The 19,309-nt window shown below is 41.5% G+C and overlaps 2 protein-coding genes across 4 annotated transcripts in view; one reads left to right on the plus strand and one right to left on the minus strand.

The window, feature by feature from the left end:
• Positions 1-19,309, plus strand: part of LOC311079881 (uncharacterized protein) — a 518,544-nt gene that overhangs the window by 253,686 nt on the left and 245,549 nt on the right. The window lies entirely within an intron of this gene.
• On the minus strand, positions 162-10,974 carry LOC311079720 (ATP-dependent DNA helicase PIF1-like). 3 transcript variants are annotated; one of them, XR_014605437.1, is made up of 4 exons: positions 10,872-10,974; positions 1,576-1,847; positions 1,410-1,495; positions 162-654 (listed from the first exon to the last, which is right to left on the minus strand). XR_014605437.1 is itself a non-coding variant. In XM_084109375.1 (3 exons), exon 1 carries the CDS (start codon positions 4,161-4,163, stop codon positions 2,427-2,429), a length of 1,737 nt encoding a protein of 578 aa, XP_083965501.1. In that variant the 5' UTR covers positions 4,164-4,177; the 3' UTR covers positions 162-654; positions 1,410-1,476; positions 1,576-2,426. The 3 variants fall into 3 exon arrangements, 2 of the variants coding, with proteins under 2 accessions (XP_083965501.1, XP_083965500.1); XM_084109375.1 differs by lacking the exon at positions 10,872-10,974 and having other exon boundaries at positions 1,410-1,476; positions 1,576-4,177; XM_084109374.1 differs by lacking the exon at positions 10,872-10,974 and having other exon boundaries at positions 1,576-4,177.

Consider the following 19,309-nt stretch of genomic DNA (forward strand, 5'->3'; position numbering starts at 1 on the left):
TGTGTGCATGAGTGAGCGAGTGTGTGTGTGTGTGTGTGAGAGAGTGAGTGAGCGCAAGTGAGTGAGTGAGGGGCAGTGTGTGTGTGTGTGTGTGTGCGAGTGTGTGTGAGAGAGTGAGTGAGTGAGTGAGCGAGGGACAGTGTGTGTGTGTGTGAGTGAGTGAATGTGTGCGTGTGACGGCATGCGATGACTGGTCGGAAAGCAACGTGTAGTCTGACATGTTTCTTGTCCATGACACGACAAGATTTTAGGAGTCAAAATCGTGTAATCTGACACCGTGACATCTTAACAGACACAAAAATCTTGTAATCTGAACCAGGCATTATTCATCGTGTCAGGCTGTCTGTTGCAATGTGTTCATTGCGCAAGTTCATATTATGATGACGATGAAAATTCGATGTATCGTTCAGCCCTAGTTGTGAATACATTTGTAAAAATGCTCTTTAGTTGAATGAGTGGGTAGCTCTGAAAAGAGCCGTTGTTGCCTTTAAAAAGACATTTGGCTTCAACTTTGGAGTTCCACCCGCAGACATTCTCTGATGTTGCTCAGGAGAAGCTGGTTTCCCTCTGTGCTCAGGTGAACTCCGTCTCTGCACAGATGGGAGAGGCCGATGTTTCTATGCTGAATGGCGCGCATCTGTCTCCCTGGATATCCTGAGGGCAGAGGAGGTAAAACATATATGATAATGTTAGTGAATTTATTTGAATTGTTCTGATTCTCCAAGACTTATTGAGCAGCATAGTTGATTGGTCAAATGTAAGCCTGGCCAAATACCATTTTTGCTCTGTCACTTCTGAGAACCATCATGCACGTTAAAATCAAAGCTTTTCACATCAAATCATACACCTTTGAACAAAACCCATGTTTTTTTTTAGCATTTATTAATCTTTGTTAGTGATTTTTAACATTTACTTATACCGGTACATTGTTAAAATGAAAAGTTGTAAGTGCTAACATTAGTAAATACAGTGAACTAACATGAATAAACATTGAACGGCAGTTTTCAAAATAAATAACATTGTCAAAAATAAATAAATAAAATTAATTTCATACTGGAGTGATTAAAATCATAAAGCGCAAAGCAAGTTGTTTTAGCTACCTGTTAATTTTTTTCAATTGTTAGCTATATGGTAGAAAATTAAGACTATTAGTTAAAATAAACCTTTTGATGCTTCTTTTTTTAGTTTAACTTTTTAATATCAATATAACAAAATTATAATTTTATCTTACAAAACTATGAAATCCAGTGGTAAAAGCTGCTCTTTTTTTAAAAAGAGGGAAAGATAGGACAGCAGTGTCTGTTGGCCACCAACGAAGACAATTTTTGACCCGGGAAAAACAATGAAACCATTGTATAATAAAATGCACTGAAACACTAGACCTTATCAGTAGTATTGACAAACTTTACCTCAGTCTGCTTCTTCCTCTGCTTCTTCATTCTTCAGCGTTGTCCTCAATGCCATAGATATTTGGACCTGTTCTCCGGGCATGAAACTAATAAATTAACAATGGGATCACTAATACACCCGGTACTAATAAACAAAAAAAGAAAGAAACTCAGAAATAAAACTTACAGAAAGAAATTGGCACGTAATCTGGTATCCAGCTCGTCATCGTCATTGATGTAGCACACGTGATCTTCTCAGACAATCTGACTTCATTTGGCTGGTTCCTGAAAAACATAAAAATCAAAATTAGATTCAAATATAACATTTCGATTCAAATGCGGTTATGAAAAGCAGTAGTACACCAACTGAAGCAAAATCTTTTAACACTTAGCTTTAGAAGATATATTGCACACTCGTATCCAGACAGGACTGCTATGGTCTCCCAATTCTTCCTGCAACTTTACAGAAGGGCACATATCAATCATAGAATAGCAGGGGACTGCATATCCCGCACAGATTGTCACAAATTGTGTAGATTGAAATCAATTCAAGTTAAAATGTATGTTATAAGGTCAAAATCAAACATTACAATGGTGTCTTGCTACTTCTCTCTTTCCCTTGTCTTTTATAACTTACTGCCACTGTTGTTCAATGACTGTCTATGTCCTCTCTGGAGCTGTCACACTACTCCTCCGTTCTTCCTGCTGCTGCTGAGGTTGCTCCTTCCTCGTAGCTCAGTGGCATAAACCCTAAACATGACCTAACCACAATCTCCTAACCACAATCTAACCGCAACACGACCATACGCGCCAACCCGTTTGATTAAGGCTGTCGAAGCCCCGCTGATGTCATGTATCCAGGTCCATTGGCAACGGTTCCGTATGGCCTACCTAACAACCCGACCATACGCGCCCAACCGTTCAACTAAGGCTGTCGAAGCCCCACTGTCTCATTTAAAGCAAGGTTCAGTGGCAAACGGTTCCGTATGGCATACTAACCTACCGCAACACACAACAATACCGGTCCATCACAAAAACTCATTTACGCAAAATACAATACACGGGATTGTGATAACTATGATAACTATGCAAGACACCTGACTGAAGGCACAAATCCGGATGAGAGATGTAAATATGATCCAATAGAGTGTTCTTTTTGGTTGTTGCTGTGGTGATCAGTTGCGTGTATCCTTTAGATTGAAACAATTCCAGAACAGTTTTTTTCCCTGCGCAGAGATCCTCATTAAAATCTCCACAGATTATTACAGGATGTTCGTCCACGATGTCCAAATAATCCAGCAGACTCTTCAAGTTTTTCAGGAATCCTTCGAATCCATAGTGTGGTGGCCTGTAGACAGCAGCGATTGTTGCTTTGATCGGGCTATCTACTTTGATGACGACATACTCCAGATCAGTCACATTTTGAATAAACTGCCTAGGCTGAGCTGATATATGCTCTTTGCAATATATTGCGACTCCACCACCAGCTTTCTGTGCAATTTCTTGGTGTGTCGAGTAGGAGACATGTCTGTTACGCAGAAACATGTTGTATCCATCCAATTGGACGTGAGGTGTAGTGAATGATCCGGTCAGGTGAGTTTCCGTCATGCAAAGAATATCCGATAGAAGCAGTTCATGATGGCATCTGATGTCTTCAATGTGGGATGACAGTCCTTCTGTGTTGTGATGGATGATTTTAAGCGTTTGATCCATGTTGGTTTCCCTCACCTGCTGCAAAAGTGGCATGATTCCTTTAAACGTCGCTCTTGTCATGTTTCCCAATGAGGCTGTGACTGTAGGATCTGCATATATCTTCTTTTCACTGAAGTCCATAATGTGCAGTCCACGAAGCGAGGTCGTTCTGCTGAGGGCAACGTAGGCCATTCCCGGCTCGAAAATCTTCTTCAGTGAGACAACGGCATTCTCCATCGTCATGCCTTGGACTTTGTGAGCTGTGCAGGCGTAGGCTAACTTGATGGGGAATTGTCGACGAACTGCCCCTTTCCTAAGAGTTTCTTCGGATCCCTCGATGTAAACCAAGTCGTCTTCTTCACCTTGCACCCTTTTGCGGTGTTTCTTGCCTGCGTTTGGATTGTCAAGCTGAAGTCCTAACATTTGCACGGTGTTGATTCCATCTTTTGTCTTATTGACAATGTTTGCAATCTTTCCAAAACACCCATTGACAATTCCATCTTCAACATCCAGATTCCTAGTCACCATTATGCGTACTCCCAACGCAATTTGTATGGTGTCAGGCAAGTCATCCTTTTTTCCGGTGATGGGCTTCATTTGTCTCTTCATCCCTCCTGTTCTTGGGTCTTTCCTGTAGTCTTCGGCATCGATGGTAATGATGTCAGTGTGAAGAGCATGGATTGTTTTCGTATTGTGTTCGTGAACTTCCTTGTTTGTGGCAAATATGTGCAGTGCATCACACGGGCAGTCTTTGGGGTCCTTCACTGCCTGGAGTAGCAAAGCTCTATCTTCTTCGGCAAGATCGTCGGTCTTCTGCTTCACCCGTAGGCGGTTTAAAAGTTGGGCAAAAGCCAGGTCTTCTTTCTGACGCATGATCTCGGTGAGGGTAATCATTTGGAAATGGTCTTTCCAGAAGTCCAAAACATCCTCTTCGTACACGCAGAGTGGTTTGGCTTTACCCAGAGGTGGCAGTTGGTAAAAGTCGCCCACGGCGAGGACAGAGATTCCCCCGAAAGGTTTTTTGCTGCCTTTGATTTGCTGACATCTCCAGTTTATGTAGGCAAAAAGATCCTTCGAAATCATGGACACTTCATCGATGATAAGAATCTCCACATCGCGTAGTCTTGCTCGTAGTTCATCTAGGGCATTTCCAAGTCCTTGATACGGTGGCTTCAGATTCCTTGGAAGTTTCAAGATGGAATGCAGAGTTTTACCGGATATGTTGAACGCTGCCGTTCCAGTAAACGCACTCAAGAGCACCGTAGGCACGGATAGATCTCCTTCCTCCCGTAATCGAGGCAGTTGTCGCAGAATCTTGGTCGCTTCTGTGTATATGCACTTGATGACGTGTGATTTGCCACAACCAGCACCACCTGACACGAAGTAGAAGAACTGTTCCGGATTATGACCCCACACACGCTTCTGACACCACTGGCAGACCGTGTAGAATATGGCTGCCTGCGTCTCGTTTAGACTTCTAAACAACCTCCTGACAAATTCGATGCTCATCTGCGGTGCCTCTATTTGTGGCACGACTCCATCTCCATGTTCAAGAATCTGAAATTCTGGGACATCATCTTGTACATCCTCATCATCTGGATTGATGTCTTGTCGTTCTGCAACGCACTCTAAACGATCCACTTCAATCTCTGGTGCAAAGGCGGCCCATGCGTTCTCGGGTGGCCCTTGCTGTTGCAGCTGATCGAACGCCTTATCCACCTCGTCGCTGTGTTTTTCGAATTTTTCCTTGTGTGCTTGCACTATGGCGCAGACAGGGAAAAGCAAACCAGGGGTTGTCCAGGGTAGTTCCACCTTTGCACTCTTGTAAAATGTTTCATATGTCGGAAATCTAGGCGGTTTTAGCTGTTCGTTGCTTCGATGTGGCATATAAAGCTTAAGTAATCTACTGTAAAACTTTTCGGGTTGTTTTTCCTCTGAATAACGTGCATACCTAATAACTGCAGCCTTCCCAGTTCTTTTCTGAAAAAAGCCCATGCCGTAGAGCAGCTGGTGAACATTCTTGCCTTTTGTTTGTTGACCGTACACGATGCGGCACTCCGAAGCAAATTCTGCCAGACACATCTTCTCAAAGTCACGCGTTTGAGGCCTTGCTCTGTATTTCTCTATCATCCCTGACATCCACACATCCTCCGAATCAGGATTTTTGTTTTGTAGGACGCTTAGGGGAAGACTCATCTTAAGCGCGTCATCGTCCGTCGGTAGAAACACAACACTTCGTGAACACTTCTTCAATGGTAAGCTGCATGTTCGTGCCACAGATTCCTGAGCGCTAACTTGCCTGTGTTTTGAGTAGGCTTGCATTATCTGCTTCATTTCATCTTCCTCGCTAACGTTCGTCTCACGCACACTCTTGATTACGTTCTTAAGTAAATCGCCCATTTCATGCTCCGGCTTGGAAATATACGAAAGCATATACATAACGCAGCTAAAAGCGTCAAGAACGAACTGAATGTCCATATTAGCGTTCCATGCCCTCAACAAATCGGGATTGTATCCATTCACCCAAGACTCCTTTGGATCACGCTTCAGCAGAATCACGTTGGCATTGGACAATGCTTCGACGTTCTCATTGTAGTCATCGATGGACAACTTACTCTTTGTCAGTAGGTCTGACAAGCTGTCAAAAGAGGCTTGGGGGTCATTCAACAGATCCCACACCGGCTTGAGTTTTGTCCTGGCTTCGCTCATTGCCTTTTGAGCAGCCTCCCGTCTCAACTTCCTTCTGTCTGCTTGCTTTTGCTCTTTCTCATGCTCTTCTTCAGGACGCTGTGGTTGTTTAGATGCAAACATGCAGCTTCCAGATGGAAAAGTGTCCGTGTCATCCTCTTCTTCAGGACGCTGTGGTCGCGGACGAGTGATCGTGGTGCTAGACACCGGTAGTTTGGGGAACCCAAATCGACACAATAGATTTCCCTTCTTACAGGACTTTGAGTGGTTCCTGCTGTGAAGCTGGACCTCTGTGACGATCTTGTGAAGTTCAGGATCAGCCGAGGGATCGGGCAACTGGCAGGTAATGTTGCGGTCAATAAAGTCACAAACATCCTTATCAGAGTCCTTTTCAAACTCGGGTGCGTCCTTTATCCAAACAAGAAGATGGATATGTGGGCTCCCTCTAGCTTGAAACTCCACTCGGTAAAAGTAGTCCTCAACTTTACCAATGGGTTGGGCAGGCGACAAAAGCAGATGAGTCATTAGCGCATCCACCCGCTTCTCAAACATACGCATGACAGTCACAGGATTGCTTCGGAGGATTTCACACTTTGTCGTCCAGTCAAGCTCGGAAAAGTCGACGTGTTCACCTTGCTGGGCCTTGATTGCTGTAATTACTTCAGGCCATCTCATTTCGGCTGCACTGAATGTGCAAAAAAACGTAGGGGTTCCTAACTGTCTTATCATAGCCTGTAGATCCCTCAAAGTTTTCTCCCAATACGATGGAGAGCCTCTCAGTGGTTGCATGAACCGTGTGGCGTCTCTGTTGTGTACCAATCTTTCAATCTCCCGGTTGTCTTGAAGCAGCCTGTTAGAAATTCTTCGGCCGTCTCTTGTGAGAGGTTTGCCTTTTCGCAACTGAATAGACATGCTGTTTCTAGCCAGTTGCGTTTCCGTTACAAACTGCGCAAAGAAAAGATAACTCTGATCTTTTGCAAAACGCGTGTCCACGCTGAACAATCTCACGTTGAAATACATACTGGGAGATATTGAAATTTGTCTTTCCTCGTCAATGGAATTTTGTCCAGTGGGGAATTGAACAGGGAAAGCCATAGCTTCCAGCTTTGGGATTTTGAAAAATCCAACAGGCTTTTGTCCTTGTGCAGGTGCGATACTAAATATTCCCTCACCGTACGACAAGATCTCCTGTCCGATGTCGGGTGGCTGCATGCACGTGTCTAATGTGAGCCCGGGTCGAAGCTCATCCTTTTCCTCGACGCTAACGTGTTGCTCATCCTGCTCAGCAACATCGACTTCTTGTTGCATCTCAGAGACTTCAGCTTCCTCGTCTAGGTGACTTTCAGAGACATCAGCTTCCTCATCTATGGGACTTTCGAATATAGCCGTTTCTCTTATGGAGACATTCCTGTATTCCGAATGCATTGCTTTCAGCTTCGATAAAGCTGCAAGTACGTTATGCATGTTCACCGTGTGGAACTGCTGGTATCCTTTGAACTTAACGTGTCTCTTCAGCTTCACCTGCAGCAGCTGGGCCTCACTTCTTGGTCTTGGCAGAGAGTTGACAGTCTTCTCCATCTCGGAGGGCACACACACGACGGCACCACGTACTGCTCTCTGCTGTCCTTTGGGTAATGCAACTATTTTAGCAAATGGTAAAATTTTTGCAATGAGTTGACGTTCAAGGACATTTAATTCATCCAATTCCGCAGGGATTGGTGGCAACTCCAGTTTGTTGGCTGCTGCAATTGAAGACATCTGTCCTCTCTTGAGGTGGCTGTCACAAGTGTGGCAAATCCATTCCTGTCTTCTCTCTTCCGGAACTACGCAGGAACCTGAGCAGGCATTATCACAAGCGTGAACATACTTCCCAGTTAGGCAAGACGCTGCAACATGAACGTTTTTGTAATAACTTGTTCTATTACAGACCTTGACTTGATTAGGAAACAGGGCTCTGTGACAGACTGTGCAGACATGTGTAGGGCCATGCTGAATCTTACACCGGAATGCATGTATGGCACTTTCCATCACTTTGTTAACACAAGGCTGGGGTGTTTCCTGGCTGGGACGGATGTATGGTTTATATTTATTTTTGATCCGCAGTGCGCATTGCAATCGATGAAGAACGTGATATGTAGCATCACCCGCACATTTCTGGGTCTTGCGCAGCGTACATCGCAGGATGTGATGTGCTCTGAACTCTGGGTCACAAGCATATCTCTTTACCATGTATGCCTTCATTTTCCTCTGGAAGAGAGTATCTGTGTTGTACCTCTTCTTTATGTACTCTTTCTGCTTCTTCTGGAAGAGAGCATCTGTGCTGTACCGCTTATTAATGTACTCTTTCTTCTTCTTCTGGAAGAGAGCATCTGTGCTGTACCGCTTATTAATGTACTCTTTCTGCTTCTTCTGGAAGAGAGCATCTGTGCTGTACCGCTTCTTAATGTACTCTTTCTTCTTCTTCTGGAAGAGAGCATCTGTGCTGTACCGCTTCTTAATGTACTCTTTCTTCTTCTTCTGGAAGAGAGCATCTGTGCTGTATCTCTTCTTCGTATACTCTTTCATCTTCTTCTGGAAGAGAGCATCTGTGCTGTATCTCTTCTTCGTATACTCTTTCATCTTCCTCTGAAAGACAGTATCTGTGCTGTATCTTCTTACTATATACTGTTTCATTTTGTTTCGGAAGAGAGCATCTTTATTATACTTTACCTTATTTGTTTCTTTTTTCTTTGATTGGTATTGCAAAGAAGTGGCATACCTCAGTCTCTCACAATCCCTTTTTTTATGTTTCCTGGTGGCATAAGATGCAGCTGTGTCCTTAGATTCTCCGGCTTGTTTTGAAATTTTTGATTTTTTACGCATTTCTTTTCTTCTCCTGTGCTTATTCGTTTTATCTACCACATCTTGGTTTTCAGCTCCTGAGCCAACAAAATGTACTTTGGCTCCAACATTTGTTGCTGGTTCTGGTAGAGCTGAAATCACTTGTGATACCGGTTCACAAACAGATGGTGAAGGCAGTTGGACAGACTGTTGCGCTGTTTCAAAAGACACAGGCATGAATTCATAGCTGGTCTCATCACCACGATCCCGGAAGATCTTGAGAACTCTGTCTGTCATGTCACTCAGGTGGGTGAAAGTCAACATGACAGCAGTTCCATGACCAGTAGGATGGGGCAAGCCTGCAGCAGTCCTCGAGTGAGAATCAAAGTATCCGTACCTTCCAGATCTGTCTCTGAATACAGCAATACACTCTGGAGCGACAAGGAGCAAAGCATGTCTGACATCTGTGGAGAGACACTGTAGCCTTTCAGTGAGAGGAATCCACCACTCTTCAGTGCCAGGGGTCCCTGTGGCTCTGAGGTATCCAAACATCACTTCTGACTTCAGCACATTATGTGTCCGGTGAAATGATTCAACGCTCAACGGTACTTCCTCCATTGTCAGATGGTTGCGATTAAACCTCCCTTCAGCAATAAGCTGCATTTTAATATAGACATAACACGCATCTCCCTCCTCTAAAACTCTATCAAGGTCAGGCATCTTGAACGTAATCCCTTCACTCTGATTAGCTAAAAAAGTCAACGCTACACACGTGCACTGATGATTTCTAGAGAAACTCTCATACCTATCATCACCTTGACAATGAGATGCCTGCACAGACAAAACCCTGGGTGCAATATCACCACCTTCTGCATACGTTCTACCCGAAAACTGAGCTACAGCTGCACTGGTGCTTGCCTGTTCAACCTGTAAATCATCATACATGGAATTAGGCTGTTGGTAAAAATTAGTGTTATAGAATCTGTGTTAAATTTTAAATTGCACTTCATAGTGTTTGGGACGAAGACATTTTTACTAAACAGTATTAAAGATAAACTAAAAAACAAAAGGTATTTAAAAGATTAATTAACTTATTTGATTAATTAGTGATTAAATTTAACAATTTACATTGTAATAAATGTGCTATACGAATTTGTAAATGTAAACACGGCTTATGTGTCTTTATCAGCTTTTCCATATATATATACTGTTCATTCTATTGCTCTATCATATTTTATCTTTCATTTAATACTAAAGCACATATTAAGTCAACAGCAGTGAGTACTTTATTTGTCCTTTGTTTGATTAACATTCAACAGAAGTATGCTCTCTCTCTCTCTCTCTGGTCAGTTAACGTTAATAATAAGCTACATGCCTCGTTTTACTTTCTTTGCCATTAACATACGACTGAACTACAAACTTTCCACTGACGTCTGTGACAAACGGATGCGCTCGACCAGCTTGCACGCGTCTGTGCCGCTGTGCTCTTAATCCACTGCATGGTTTTCTCTGATCAGCTCGTGTGCCACAGCTATGTGTTATTATATTTAGTTAAATATTCCACTAATAAGATACATTTACTTCATAAACAGCCTTCTTTTTTATCCCCTCTGTTGTCAGTGTTTCTTTGTCTGGACACAAACACTGTACTGTAGCCTACACACGCTGCCTGGTATTGGTTATTGGTTTCAGAGCATTTTTACGAGTACGAGTACATGAGCTCAGTATCGGGCCCGATACTGATACTGGTATCGGTGCATCCCTAATGGAGATTATCAATCGGCAATCTAGTGATATTCATATACTTATAGCAAGTGAGTGGGCATTGTTGTTTTATTATTTTTATCTAGAGCTGCACGATTAACAGAACTTAAATCGAAATCACAATTTGACTTAGTGATTATTTAAAAAATTGCAATATTTTAATTAAATAATTCTATGCGCAGCACTGAGATCAAAGCGGATCGACCGGTTCACAGTAAATGCTACTCCATCTCTGCAAGCACTGTAAATTTGAGTCACTTATAAAAGGTGTATTTGAAAATCATAGAATAAGGCAGAAATTATATTATTTTAAAGTGTTGTATAGAGTGATAAAGTCATTATGATTAGCATTGCAGGGCTCTAGGCTGCGACCAAAAAAGTCGTCATATACGACAATTTTTTGAGAATTTGCGAGTTAAAATTTGATGTGGTCGCATTTGTGAAATCGTGACAGCCCTAGTCCCAAACATTAAGGTGCCCTGAAATGAGCATGTTGCAAGACACAGATATCAATAGTACCTGGTTAATCCTGGAGGGTCTGGTCTGGTCATCCTCCAGGTCAAACTTTCTCCAACGAATTTTTTGAGCCTGAGATCTCTTTCCTTTCCGCGGCATCCTTTAAAATACGAAGAGATAAAAAGAAATGACAAAAAATTATTCTTGACAAATTCATCTGTTTAACTCACTAATTTCAGTGAATTAAGTAACTTTTAAAAGTAGAGATTTTACTCAAATCATAAAAAGTAGCCATGGATTTACTTTTTATACTCAAAAGTAATACATATTTAAATGCACTTATTTGTTAGTCAAATTCATTTTAATTGGACATTCTCACTTAGATAGGCACATACTTTGAACGTTCTCCAGATGTAACAGCTGTTGAGCCTAGAAAGAAAAACTGTAGTACTCTCAGGAAGAAAACAAACAGTTAAACAAGAACAACAAAAGGGACACTGTGTAAACTTGTAAATTGCAATAAAGTTTTTTTTGCTTTTTTTGGGGGGGGGGGGGGGGGGGGGGGGCTGTTGGTGGTGGGTTGTTGGTGGTGGGTTGGTGGGTTGAGGGGGGGGGGGTGAAGATGGAGGGGGTAGGTCGTGTGGTGGGGGTGAAGGTGGAGGAGGTAGGTGGTGGGTGGGTGGTGAAGGTAGAGGACGTGGGGTAAGAAATGAAATAAACTGCTCTCTGTAGAAAACGGCAAAACCCAAGGAACCTGAAAAAGATATAAAAACAGACATATTAAGGCACAGGGATTACAATTATGGCGATGGGATGAAAATACCATAATACAGCTTAAGAACCAATATTAATACTAACCAGAGAGAAAAGTGCAGCAGAAAATGCAGGTTGTGCTCTGATCAGTCAGTCTGAAAAAAATTATGACAACATAATGAAATATGACTTTATGATAATGATTATGATACTTTATATTTTATCTATATGAAGAATACAGATAATTTTAGGAATTTATCTCAAGAAAGTCTTTTTTTTTTTATATATACTCTAATATTTTCTAGAAGCCGAGTTATGTCAAATATGCGGCCCAAAAATCTGTGATGGACCAACCATCCAGCAGGTTTACTTTATAGGACTATATACTATATAAGTGGTTTGGAGAATGGATGAATTGGTAAATTAATGTAGTCTTAATTATTTGTGGCATAAACAAAACAATTTTTTTCTAATAGCTTTTATATTCTTGATCATTTTTGAAACTATAACGATTTACTTATCAACAAGCCAAATCTGAAGCATTTTGTATTTGTGGCCATGCCCCTAATTAAACCTTTACCTTTGAAATGCAGTAAGGAATGCGTGTGAAAACAGTATTCTGAAACAGAGAAAAAGACTGTCATAAAACTCAACATCACACTCACAAACCATGTAACTTGAACTTTCATTGCAAATAATAACACTGGAAAAAAAGCTGAAAATGTTCACCTCATGTCATTTTCTACAAAAACCTACACATTGTTATATAAATAACCTAAAAATACTGTAGTAGTCTATTAAGGTGAAATATTGCTAATCACTATTAATAAAAAAAAAATGGGGTAAGCACTTTTGAGCTCTGTGTAAATTATGTTTGTAACACTTTACAGTATGGTTTGATTTAACATTAGTTCATGTATTAAGCTAACTAACATGAACTAACCATGAACAATAGATTTGTTCCTGTATTTATTAATCTTTGTTAATCTTAGTTAATATAAATAAAGCTTTTCATTGTTTGTTCATGTTTCTTCACAGTGCATTTACTAATGTTACCAAATACAACTTTTGATTTCAATAATGTAGGCTACTAGTAAATGGTGAAATCAACATTAACAAAGATTAATAGTTTATTAATAGTTAATGTTAACTAATGTAGTTAACAAGAGTTTGATAAATGGAACCTTATTGTAAAGTCCTACCGGTCTATGATTCAGACGTCTTGTGAGTTCAGTGGTGGACAGAGCAGTTGTTTTAACAATTCATTAAAAAAGAATCGGTTCAAAAGAGTCATTAGTTTGCGAGTCGGACGTGTACGCGTTGAGTGATTATCCAGCAGTTAGGACATCGCACAAGATTGTGTCAACACAGAACACATTTCATCATTTAATAGTTTACCATCGTGTCATTTGATTTTAATATATTGCGCGAGGGAGAGAGAGCAAGACATCGCTTTGAAGACGTGAGAGTGCGCGCGCGCCGCCGGGGCTCTCTCTCTCTCTCTCTCTCTCTCAAGCGCAGTAGAGCAGTCATCACTCACCGATCAAATAAGGCTCTGGCAGGACAAAAATTCGATTCGGCGGCCGCCAAATGTAGGAAAAACCCAGAAACAAAGCTGTCTATCTACAGTGAAAAAATAATTTCTTACATACATTATATTTGCACTTTGTGGTTTATGATTAGAGAATTCTGTGACGGAGCAGTTCTCACCGGATTTCTTCCCCGGTGACTAATCTAACTGCCTTTGATTGGACGTTGTATTTTTAAAGTCAGCAGAAACGCGTATGATTGGCTATAGTGCTCAACACTGCATTTGATAGACATGAACACTGATGTAATACACCAGTCGACATTATTTGATCATAATTCTTTATTACCATAAAATATATTCTAAATATAACTTAACTAAAATATAGTGAATTTATTTTTAATTGATAAAAATTACACTCAAGGTATTTGGTCGGTTTTGAGGCTGACCAACAATCTAAGGAATATCTGAAGAAAAACATTCATTTTGCCTCTTCATCACTCCTCAAAAATACTGTGAATATCGTCAACATAGTAATCGATGCGTTATGCGTCACATCATGCTTTAATATTAACAAAAAATGCTGCAAATATAGTGAAGCTGGCGTCTCTATCCTATTTGAAACCCATTCAAACAGATTGTAAACGCGGATTTGTGTAACATGAAGCACGTGACCGCAAGGCGCGAAAGCTAGGTTATCAGCTCACTCTTGAGAAAATACCAGTAAAACACTCATGGAACTCCCGTTATATTAAAAGCTAAATACAGAGAAAAAATAATTTCTTATACAATATATTTACACTTTGTGTTTTATGATGAATTCTTTCAGTGAGCGCGCACTGAAATCGGTTCTCCGGATTTCATCACCGGTGACTAATCTAACGTTAACCGCCTTCGATTACATGAGGAAACTTAGACGCTGCCTTTGACATTAAGCCCAAGCGACCTGCATCAATCGACAGTTTTCATTATAATATTTCTGCGTCCATATGCATCCATGTAAAATACAAACGGCGAGTGCCAGAAGTATACTTGTACATTGCCATAATCTACCAGGATGCTTTAGTTTAAAAATAAGCGCCAAAATAACACACTCCTCACGCAGTATTTAAGCTATTGTAAGCTACACAAACAACAAAAACCAAAGGACATAATATCCATCAGACGCACAACATGTTATGTTTTTACACAAAGATTTAAGTGTAACAGTTAGCTGTAGACATCACGTAATTACCCTCTTTACAGAGAAAAAGGTATAGTGCAAACAAAAACGATATTAACTACAACTCATTACAATACAAATAATATTACCTACATTTAATTCAAACAAAGAGCTGCATTTGACAATACAAGGCTTTATAAAACAGCATATTTGAAAACAACCGTCTCCACTTACCTCAAGAGAATACTGCGTGCAGTTGACCAGGTTTGCTCCAGTGAAGTCGATCTCGCAGCCAATCAGCGGCGAGCTTTGATTGTACAACCAATAGAATCACACCTTCTAGTGATGAATCGGTCATGAAAGATTCGTTCATTGTAAACAAATCTATGACTCGGGATTATCCAGTTACTGCTCACTCGTTCACTCATTCACTAATCCCTATACAGTGTGTGGAATTTAAGTGCACTTTATCTGCTAGGAATGAACTTAAGTGAAGTGCGTGAATTCGGACACTGATACACGGTGCGTAGGAGAGCTCGAGCTGTCACAGAAACGGCTTCATCACAGGTATTCACGTGATTAAACTACTTTTATCTTACATGTTACTTACTTTATAAAATAATATTAATAACAATCGTGATGACTTTATTTTGTAATTATATACCTCTGTGCCACCTTTGTAGTTTCATCGACTGAATTGGTTAATCATGCTTAATGTGTGTATAATCATTAAATACTATAAACAACAACAAACAAACAAAAATAAACACACATTAACAATGTTGCTAGGCGGTTGCTAGGGTATTTTGGGTGGATGCTATGGTGTTGCTAGGTGGTGGCTAGGGTATTCTGTGTGGTTGCTACGACATTGCTAGGCAGTTGCTAAGGTGTTCTGAGTGGTTGCTATGGTGTTGCTAGGATATTCAGGGTGGTTGCTAGGCAGTTGCTAGGGTATTTTGGGTGGTTGCTAGGGCATTGCTAGGCAGTTGCTATGGTATTTTGGGTGGTTGCTATGGTGTTGCTAGGCGGTTGCTAGGGTATTCTGGGTGGTTGCTAGGGTGTTGCTAAGGTGTTCTAAGTGGTTGCCAGGTGGTTGCTAGGGTATTCTTGGTGGTTGCTAGGGTGTTGCTAAGGTGTTGCTAGGGTGTTGCTATGGTGTTGCTAGGCAGTTGCTATGGTATTCTGGGTGGATGCTAGGGCATGCTAGGCAGTTGCTAGGGTGTTCTGGGTGGTTGCTAGGGCGTTGCTAGGCAGTTGCTAGAGTGTTCTGGGTGGTTGCTATGCAGTTGCTAGGGTATTCTTGGTGGTTGCTAGGGCGTTGCTAGGTGGTTGCTAGGGTGTTCTGGGTGGTTGCTATGGTGTTGCTACGCAGTTGCTATGGTATTCTGGGTGGATGCTAGGGCGTTGATAGGCAGTTGCTAGGGTGTTCTGGGTGGTTGCTAGGAAGTTGATAGGTGTTCTGGGTGGTTACTAGGCAGTTGCTAGGTGTTCTGGGTGGTTGCTAGGCAGTTGCTAGGGTGTTGTATTTTTGTTAGTTGCTATGGTGTTACTAGGTAGTTGGTAGTTGTCAAATATGGTTACTATGGAGTTTTTATAGAGTTCTTAAAATCTTTAATAACGAGTGCCTTCAGTACGGCCTATGGCCGAATAGAGCTGGTAAGTCCCGCCCCTTCCGTAAAACCCCGCTGGACCTCAAAGTTGAAAAACCGTCAATGCAAGTGAATGGGAGAAAATAATTATTTTCTGGTCCCGTTTGAATTGTGCCATGAATGTGAACATATGTTGTCTGTGAATTTTTTATATAACTTTTCATGTTACGAGTTTGACAGTATACGGTATGATTCTTCAGCTAGCAGTTGTGGAAAAGACATAACCAAAAAAGACTACATGTCGCCTATGTGACGTCACCCCATAAAGTTGACTTACCCGTGGTTTTCGCCAACCTCAACGATTTTGTCCTCTCCCTGAAAGAAGGCGGTGAAGTGCACCAAAGGCACAGCCATGTTTAGCGGGATCCGTGAGCTAGTCCGTGTGCTAGTGGTGTTGACGTTTCAAACGCGTCGAGAGTTGTAGTCCACAAAGTGCTCTCACACAAAGTCTAACCGTATCAAACTTCTACCCGCTAAATTGTAGCATTCTTTACACGAAAAGTTATATAAAAAATTCACAGACAACATATGTTCACATTCATGGCACAATTCAAACGGGACCAGAAAATAATTATTTTCTCCCATTCACTTGCATTGACGGTTTTTCAACTTTGAGGTCCAGCGGGGTTTTGCGGAAGGGGCGGGACTTACCAGCTCTATAGGCACAAGCATGGAGCGATATCGCAAGGCCACGAGAGTAAAATTGCTTTAAAAAATAAAAAAAATGTAAAAAAATGTTTTTTTTTTGTTTAGGGTGGTTGCTAGGGAGCTCTTAGTGGTTGCTAGGGTGCTGAAACTGGTTGCTATGGTGTGGCTATGAAGATTTTAGGCCATTACTTATTGGCTGCTTGATAATATAAATCCTCTGAGGGAGAGAGAGAGGGAGAGACGCAGGGGTGTCAGGCCCCTTGGAGTCTGTGTGTGTGAAAACGTCGGTTGGGATTCAAATATTTTTAGAACTCCCAATGTAAAGTCAATGGGACTTTTTTGGCCGCTTTTTCGTCCGCTGTGCGAACATCGTACACCCGATCGCTTAGAAAAGTCATAGCACACCTCTCCTCAATGAGCCGCTCGATTTGACGCCTCACTCAGGGGTCTGTGACAAACGGTGCGGGGCGAGTTTCGCGCCAAACTTTTGTCCAGAATAATAAAAAGAAGTAAAAGAATAACTAGAATGTACATTTCCTGAAGAAAATGTGAAGTGGTGCTTGCAGTGGCAAAATTCGCCACTCGGTTGCTAGGGTGTTGTACTTGATTGCATACGAGCCAACAACCATGTCTGTACGATGTTGTGGAGCTGAAATATGGCTTCTATATGTTGCAATATGGTTGCTAGGTGGCTCTAAATGGTTGCTAGGGTGTGAATACACAGTTACCATGGTGATATTTACAGACTGTTTTCCAACCGAAACTAATGAGCCAACCCCCATCTCTATACAATATTCTGATGCAGAGATGTAGGTATTGTAAAATGGTTGTTAGGGTACTCTGTTTGGTTGCTATGGAGTTGCTTGGCAGCTGCTAATGATGAAACTACAAAGGTTGCTTGTCAGTATGAATGATATAAACCAACTCCCATCTCTATACGATGTTCTGATGCAGAGATACGTTTTGCTAAACGGTTGCTAGGGTACTCTATTTGGTTGCTAGCGAGTGGCTTGTCAGCTACCAATCATGAAACTCTAAAGGCTTCTTGTCACTATGAATGATATAAACCAACTCCCATGTCTCTGCGACATTCAGAATGGAAGATATGCCTCTTTGGATTTTGGTTGCTAGGGTGTACTCTGTTTGGTTGCTATGTAGTTACTTGGCAGCTGCCAATGATGCAATTCCAAAGGCTTCTTGTCACTATGAATGATATAAACCAACTCCTATGCCTCTGTGACATTCAGAATGGAAGATATCCCTCTTTGGATTTTGGTTGCTAGGGTACTCTATTTGGTTGCTATGGAGTTGCTTGACAGCTGCCAATGATGAAACTGCAAAGGCTTCTTGTTATTATGAATGATATAAACCAACTCCCATGCTTCTGTGACATTCAGAATGGAAGATATCCCTCTTTGGATTTTGGTTGCTAGGGTACTCTGTTTGGTTGCTAGGGAGTGGCTTGGCAGCTGCTAATCATGAAACTCCAAAGGCTGCTTGTCAGTATGAATGATATAAACCAACTCCCATGTCTCTGTGACATTCAGAATGGAAGATATGCCTCTTTGGATTTTGGTTGCTAGGGTACTCTGTTTGGTTGCTATGGAGTTACTTGGCAGCTGCAAATGATGAAATTCCAAAGGCTTCTTGTCAGTATGAATGATATAAACCAACTCCCATGCCTCTGTGACATTCAGAATGGAAGATATCCCTCTTTGGATTTTGGTTGCTAGGGTACTCTGTTTGTTTGCTAGGGAGTGTCTTGTCAGCTGCCAATCATGAAACTCCAAAGGCTGCTTGTCAGTATGAATGATATAAACCAACTCCCATGCCTCTGCGACATTCAGAATGAAAGATATACCTCTTTGGATTTTGGTTGCTAGGGTACTCTGTTTGGTTGCTATGGGGTTACTTGGCAGCTGCTAATGATGACACTGCAAAGGCTTCTTGTTAGTATAAATGATATAAACCAACTCCCATCTCTATACGATGTTCTGATACAGAGATATACGTTTTGCTAAACGGTTGCTAGGGTACTCTATTTGGTTGCTAGGGAGTGGCTTGGCAGCTGCCAATGATGAAACTGCAAAGGCTTCTTGTCACTATGAATTATATAAACCAACTCCCATTTCTCTGTGACATTCAGAATGGAAGATATACCTCTTTGAATTTTGGTTGATAGGGTACTCTGTTTGGTTGCTATGGAGTTGCTTGGCAGCTGCAAATGATGAAACTGAAATGGCTTCTTGTCACTATGAATGATATAAACCAACTCCCATGCCTCTGTGACATTCAGAATGGAGGATATCCCTCTTTGGATTTTGGTTGCTAAGGTGCTCGACAATGGTTGCTAGGGAGGGGCTAGCAAGTGGTGTGGTGTCTCTTGAATGGCTGTTTGCTGCCCTGAGTCAAACTTGTGTTAACCCCATCTCTTTATGATGTTCTAATGCAGAGATATAAGTCTTGCAAAATAGTTGCTAGGGTACTCTGTTTGGTTGCTAGGGAGTGGTTTGGCAGCTGCCAATCATAAAACTCCAAAGGCTGCTTGTCAGTATGAATGATATAAACCAACTCCCATGCCTCTGTGACATTCAGAATGGAAGATATCCCTCTATGGTTTTGGTTGCTAGGGTACTCTGTTTGGTTGCTATGGAGTTGCTTGGCAGCTGCCAATGATGAAACTGCAAAGGCTGCTTGCCACTATAAATGATATAAACCAACTCCCATGCCTCTGTGACATTCAGAATGGAAGATATCCCTC

Source organism: Abramis brama (genome assembly GCF_963993115.1).
Source record: "Abramis brama genome assembly, chromosome: 1".
In the NCBI taxonomy this organism is placed as follows: Eukaryota; Metazoa; Chordata; class Actinopteri; order Cypriniformes; family Leuciscidae; genus Abramis; species Abramis brama.

Bases quoted from the DNA above. Each gene is read 5' to 3' on its own strand.
- LOC311079720 (XM_084109375.1), bottom strand. From the start codon at position 4,163: ATGATTTCGAAGGATCTTTTTGCCTACATAAACTGGAGATGTCAGCAA.